We start from the raw sequence: 7,068 nt of genomic DNA, 5'->3' as shown, positions 1-7,068 counted from the left end.
AAAATAAGGATATTCATATGGGTAAAATTACCATTTCTTGAGCAAAATATGATGAAACTCCAATTCTGGCTAACTATTCATTTTAAATCCCAAAACATGAACAACAAAGTCGTAGGTTTTCAAGTGACTATCTCGAAGCTATAGAGTGGATTGTTGATATATTTTTTCAAAGTGACAATCTTGTTGGTTATAAAGTGACGATCTTGCAGCTTTTATAACTATTTTATAGCTGCAAAATTGTCACTTTAAAAACATGCGATATACTCACATTTTGGGAATTAAATCAATAGCTAGCCGCAATGGAAATTTCGTCAAAAGTTGATCACGTTTAGGGAAATTTCTCTATTTAAATCATTAGACTAAAAAGTAAAAAAAAGTTCTATTTTTTTTTTTTTTTTTTTTTTACATTTAACTGTTGGAATTCATTTAACTATTGGGAATAAAAGCCCATAGGCTTAATGCTCGCGGGCTTGTCTGGCAACCGGCCGGCCCTACGTCCAGCCATGTTCTCCCACGTTTTTCTCTAGCAAAAGAACTCTACGACATGGCAGCTTGTGAATTGTAATACCATCATTTCCTAACAAGTAAATATCCACTCTATCAATTTCTTGTCAGTTAGTCTGCAAACGCAACTTTTAGAGACAGTCCCAACGCTCCACGAGCCTTCCACGTTAAAAAGCATCCTCACTCGTGTAACTCCAACAAAACTCCATGCAAGAGTGACAAACCACAAAACCACTTATGACTTCACTTGCCCAACCCAAAAAGTTTCTCTCAGAATCTTAAGAATCCAAAGTGAGAAAAAGACAGACTTACAACTTGTATAGTTTTTTCTTCAATTCGATCACTTCTTCTCCATCTCCGAAATAAAGAGGAAAAAAGAACATCATGGCGGCGTATGGAACAGCTGGTAGAAGCTTGATAGGCTCACTTTTGGCTCTCAACTCAGTTATTTATCTGATTGTGCTTGGACTTGCTGGGTGGTCCCTTGACAAATACATCGATGGCCAACAACATCACCATCGTAAGTCTAAAAATGTTTTTTTTTTTTTTTTTTTCATATAAGATAGTTGTATGCAGGATGGAACTTAGAGGGAGGGAAGGTATTCAATAGTGCTCATGTGTATCTTCTTCTGTACAACTTAATGTGCGGTGTTGCAGATCTGGGTGGGAATCTAGCAAGTAGCTATATGTTGATCTTTGCTTTGATTGGTGGAGTGATTGGTGCCTGCTCTGTGTTAAATGGCCTCTTGCATCTACGATCATGGAGAAATGATAGCTTGGCAAGTGCAGTTTCATCGGCAATCATATCGTGGGCCATTACTGCTCTGGCTTTTGGGTATCATCATCCATATCTCTCTCTCTCTCTCTCTCTCTCTGTCTCTCTCTCTCACTCTTTCCTTTTGTTATATTTTTTTAAATGTTTGTATGTAATTTCAGATTTGCATGCAAGGAGATTAGCATTGGAGGGCACAGAGGGAGGCGTTTGGTAATGATATTTTAAGGGATCTGAAAAAAATCTAATTTGACCTTTTGACTTTGGATAATTTTGCTTGAAAAAACGAAAATACCCGTCTATTTCCTTCTTATTTACAGAGCATCTCTGAATTTTTTTGAGTCATGATGAATGCGCGGTTGGGTACGCGGATGACATGGCAAAGGCATAAAACTTCACATCTTTTTCTTGAGTATCTCGATGAAAACAATTTATGGATTTTCTTTCTCGATCATAGAGATCATCCTCACCAAAAATAGCTCATTCCCAAACTTTTAATACATATAAGACAAAATAATTCAACTATGACATGAACTGCCCTCATTAATTTGTGGGGTGATTTTATAATATCTCTTTTCCTATGGATAAAAAGTGAAAGCATCTAGGGTTCGCACACCTCCACATTACATTAGTGTCATAGGCAGGCACTCTAGCATTGTTATTTTATTTGTTTTACAATTCAACCTACATGGAGTAGCAAGTTGGCTCAACCTAGTCGATTCGAATTCATTTTCAAGAGATAGGATTGTTATTTATGAAAAAATACTTTGCACACAAAATAGTTAATCTAGGATTTCATAGTTAATATAGGACTTCTCACACAATCCAAAATTGATCAATCACACCAATCCACATGTATTGAGGGCATCCCAATTTTCAAAATTACCCTCAAAGTGATCTTTTTTGCTCACTGACTCTTCATTGCGTGCCTCGTCAAGCATAGCAGGGGCAGTTTTGTAAATGGGTCTTGTTAACGTTTGCCCATAGAAGTGCAATAAATATATTTTCAAAATTGGAAATTGATAATATTTTGGTAAAAAATAATTTTTTTTAAGGGTATTTTTGGTACAAAATCCAATTTCCAAAGTGTAGTTATTGCACTTTAACAAAATCCTTTGTAAATTAGGGATGCCATCCAATACACACGGGTTCATGTGATTGGTTGATCCCTGATTTCTTTGAGTAAATTTTTTTTTCTCGTTAGGCTTCGTGCTATTTCTTCTGGGATTGTGTGAAATTTTGGATTGACTTTTTTGAAAGAAAGACATAGGCTGAAAAATGAGATTTCCTTACATGAATTTTCCTAGAATTCATTTTTCTTATTGTAAAAAATGATTTCCCACACCCAACCTCAAGAAAACAATTTTCTCACCTTCTAATGTTTACTCAAAACTTAAAACCAACACTGTCCTTGATATTTTCCAGGTGAAAATTCATTTCTCAGTAGAATCCATTTTTCGTTGAATTTCTTTTCTAGGAATTTAATTTTCAAAAAAAAAAAAAAACGAAATCTCTGTTATTTTACAGACCGATAATTTATAATCCTATCATCCTTGACTAAGAAATAAGATTAAGAATATATATGTGTTGGATTGCAGCAAACACTGGAAGTATTTATCATAATATCGACACTGAGCCAGCTGATGTATGTGGCGCTCCTACATTCTGGATTCTTCAATAGTAACTATGGTCCAGGCTATCACAACCAGGGGATTGAATACAGTGCCATGGATCAAAGGAAGAGCACCCCAGCTGTTATCTGATTGTGTGTCGCCACGTTTGTGCCATGTCCATTACGTGTGTCTTGGCACATTGCATTCATCATACTTGTTTTTGTTTGTGTGGTTATAGCTGAGTCATGAGTTAGATGAGCTGTATTTTTATCTATCTTCTGTGTTGATTCATGTGAAGAAAAACTCATAAACAAGGGTGTGTTTGATTATAAGGAAAATAGTGTTAGGGTAAATCATTTGCCACTGTTTGAGCACATCATGTAAAATTTAATTTAAAATTTAAGAGTTTGATAGCCGTCCATTTTCAAAACCTTAGATGAAGCCCAAAAATGATTTTTTTTTTTTTTTTGAAAAAAAAAAATGGATCCAAGTTTTTCCATGAAATCTAGAGGACCCTGGTGTTGGATTGTCAATGTGGTAATCCATTTGGTCTAAATGATCCTTAGTACTTAAATTCTCACCAAGTGAGGAAAGTGTTTGTCAAACACTTTCCTTACTATAAATTAGTAAGATTTCAAATCTTACTAAAGGTTCCTTGATTTCAAAAGGATTACAAAATTGGCAATCCAACACCACATTCCTCTAGATTCATGAAAAACTCAAATCTAAAAAATAATTTAATTTGGTCTTGATCCAAGGTTTTGAAAATGAACGACTTCTAAACTCTAACCGAACTCCTAAATTTTAATGGTGAAAATTAACCTTTTGATGTTTTTTTTTCCTAACTATCATAAATTTTTTTCAACTATGTTCTTGTGGCATCAGATCATGTTTTTGGATACCACAAGGAGAGCTCAACAACTTACTATCAACAACAATTACCAATCAAAAAAAAATTACAACAAGCAAACATGTAAGGCTCGAATTAGTATATCAACAACTTACACAACAAAGAAGTGTATATTATATAAAAACACACACATAGAGTATAATGGTTGGAAGAGTCTGTCGAAGATGAACCACAAAAAAGAAAGGGATTGAGATCAAATAGGTTTCTTTATATATATATTCTCAAAGAGGGCCAAACATTTTTCAAAATAGGGGTTAGAAGTTTCAAAATGGGCAGATTTTTTGTGAGGATGATCTCTATGGTGAAGAGATCATCCTCACAAAAAATCTGCCCATTTTGAAACTTCTAACCCTAGTTTACAAGTTGAAGAATCGTGTATCGTCCAATTTTTGTAAACAACTTTTGATGGGGTTAGAAGTTTTGGAATGGGCTGATTTTTGGTGAGGATGATCTCCTCACAAAAAATCAACCCATTCCAAAACCTCTAATCCATACCTTGAAAAAATGTTTGGCTCTCTTTAGGGCCTCTAAATGCCACCCTATATAGATATATATTTGATATTTTTTAATTAACTGAGGTTTTTTCTTAATTAACCATGGAAAATTATTTTCCTAGGGGGTGGGTGAGAAAATGTTTTCCACTTGAGACAGTAAATCTTATGCTTGAGGCAAGGATTTTTTCGTCTTTCTTTTTTAATTTATTTTGTAGTCAAACATCAAAAAATAAGGGTTTTCCATGGCAAATGATTTGCCAGAGGGTTTGGCGTGCAATCAAACATGCCCTTAGACAAACTAAATTGGAAATATCAATAATAGGGAAAAATTTTAGACATTGAGGATAATATCCACGTTATGTTGAAACAATTAACAAGGGGCCGAACCAGATTTCTTTAGTGGTGGGGTTGGGAGTGGGGGTGGGGGAGACTATAGTTAACTTTTAAGGTTGAAGAGCATGAAGGTGACTAGTTTGGGGAGAGAACTCAAGGTTTTTGGCTAAAAAGTTAAATAAAGGGAATTTAGGTCATTCATATGAGTCTGTCAGAGAAGACCTAAATTAAGGGGTACTATCAGGCATCTCAAATATCCACTAAAACATCTACATTGGCCCTTTGACCTATCTTCTCTAATAAATTAATACAAAATTATCTCATTACCCTCGTCATCAAAACACCAAAATCCCTTCTCATAATCAGTCATCTTCAACTTGGTGGACAAACTATAATTAATTGATAACGTTGAAGACTTTGAAGATGATTGGTTTAGGGAGAAAATTCAAGGGTTTTTGGCTTGAAGTTGAAAAGGGCATTTAGGTCATTCCACATTAGTCTATGACCAAAGACTTGTCAATGGGGCAATGTTATTTTAAACCTCGTGTGTAAAATTTTCTACCTTAGTCTTCAACTTTAAAATCAATCTACTTTAACCTTCAAACATGTATATATGGGTCAGGTTCAAAGGCCATATACAAAACCAAACAATGTGCTAAACATTTTTCAATATATGGGTTAGAAGTTTTGGAATGGGCTGATGTTTTGTGAGGATGATCTATATGGTGAGAAAATTATCCTCACAAAAAATCAGCCCATTCCAAAACTTCTAACCTCACTTTACATGTTGAAGAACCGTGAACCGTTCAATTTTTGTAAACCACTTTTGATGGGGTTGGAAGTTTCGGAGATTATCCTTACAAAAAATCAGCCCATTCCAAAACTTCTAACCCATATGTTGAAAAATATTTGGCACAATGATTGGTTTTGTATGTGGCCCTTGAACGACCCATATGTGTATATGTGTGTGTGTGTGTGTGTGTGTGTGAGATTTGTTTTCTCTAGAAAGATGGATTGAAGATGAAGTTAAATAAATTAAAACTAATTTAGTATAAAGGTTGAAGGGCTTGAAGATTCTGGTTTAGGAAAAAAATTAAGGAATTTTTTTTTTTTTTGGGTAAGCCTACAAAAGAAGAACAAGGTCAAAGAGGGCATGTCATAAGTTTAGGTGTATCACAAATATTAACTAAAATTTAAAGGGGTATCTAAATCTCCTAAAAATTGAAGGAGGGGAAACAAGGTAAAATGGGGCATGTCAATCGGTTTGAAAATGCAAAATTGTCTCAATTATTCACTAAAATGTAAAGAGGTGTCTATATAATAATAAAAATTGAAGGGTGTGAGTAAAGAAGGTCAAAGGGGGCATGTCATAATTTTGAAAACATGGGCGGTATCTCAGATATTTACCAAAACTTAGAAGGGTTTTTAAGTCAAGAAATGAAAAAAAAATGAAGGAAAAGGGGGGGCAAAAAATTGAGGGAGAGGAAAGGCATGGTCATAGGAGTGTGCCATTAGTATGAAAAAATATGAGTATTTCAAATAATCACCAAACGTAAGTGTAGAGGGTTTTCTAAATCAACCCAATTTGTTTATCGTGGGTATCTTCACCCTTTGGGTGAGACTAATCCCACTGTCACATGCACTGCCTTTCGAAAAGTCCTATGTGCAAATAGCTGGGTGGAATGCCAGGGTGGCCCCAAGGAATTCATTGCATTATGGGATTTCAATCATGTAGATGCATGATTTTCGATTCCGAAGATCACTTCTACGAAGGTTTGGAGTCGTCACCCTTTATATTTGTAAAAATGTGTGAATGGTCACTCGAGATACATTTAAAAAAAAAGTGTCATTTTTGGTATGTAGTGACTTTCGTACGGATAAAATACTGATTAACATATGATTGAGGTAAGCGGCCCAATTAGATAGAAGGGAAGGTGTTAGCCACCCATCTTTCTCCATCAAATGATGGTAACCTCAAAATAACTCGGTCATTTTCGAATAAGAACGAAATAAAATAAAAATGTCGCATGTTTGACGACTTGTACCCTAAGAAGGGGTTTGCTTTCAACTCGGATTATAGGATCATCTTATTGAAGGAAATGATCCTTATAATCATTTTTCCTTAGGAACAACATGTGTTTTTGAAAAATGTTGGCTAATGGTTATAGGTCCATTCTCATGGGTTGAAAAGGACTCGAATACCAATTGCCTCAAAATGAGTTGAAAGATTAAAACGATTTTATTTTGAACGCTGTTACAACCACTTATACTTTCAACTAAATCGAAGTCCGACCTACTAGAGATAAGGGAGAGGGAGTATCACATCTTAAGTCTTTCTAAAAGAAAAATTAAAGAGGTGAGGGGGAAAAAAGTAGAAGGGGATATGAAAAGGGGAGAGAGAGGGAGATGTAGGGGTATGTTTTCCTTCAACCCACCTTAAAG

General features: G+C 35.0%; 1 protein-coding gene across 1 annotated transcript; it reads left to right on the top strand.

The window, feature by feature from the left end:
• Positions 1-737: 737 nt before the first annotated feature.
• On the top strand, positions 738-3,297 carry LOC147401500 (membrane protein PM19L-like). Its single transcript, XM_086442810.1, has 4 exons — positions 738-1,024; positions 1,162-1,339; positions 1,441-1,489; positions 2,875-3,297. Exons 1-4 carry the CDS (start codon positions 889-891, stop codon positions 3,037-3,039), a joined length of 528 nt encoding a protein of 175 aa, XP_086298936.1. The 5' UTR covers positions 738-888; the 3' UTR covers positions 3,040-3,297.
• Positions 3,298-7,068: the final 3,771 nt, after the last annotated feature.

The sequence above is a fragment of the Akebia trifoliata genome, chromosome 5, assembly GCF_017979445.1.
Source record: "Akebia trifoliata isolate Shusen 1 chromosome 5, ASM1797944v1, whole genome shotgun sequence".
Lineage (NCBI taxonomy): Eukaryota > Viridiplantae > Streptophyta > Magnoliopsida > Ranunculales > Lardizabalaceae > Akebia > Akebia trifoliata.
This window is presented reverse-complemented; position numbering and strand designations above follow the sequence as displayed.

Coding starts and splice junctions, on each gene's coding strand:
- LOC147401500 (XM_086442810.1), top strand. CDS start 889: ATGGCGGCGTATGGAACAGCTGGTAGAAGCTTGATAGGCTCACTTTTG. Junction 1,025..1,161: donor TGGCCAACAACATCACCATC/GTAAGTCTAAAA, acceptor GCGGTGTTGCAG/ATCTGGGTGGGAATCTAGCA. Junction 1,340..1,440: donor ATTACTGCTCTGGCTTTTGG/GTATCATCATCC, acceptor ATGTAATTTCAG/ATTTGCATGCAAGGAGATTA.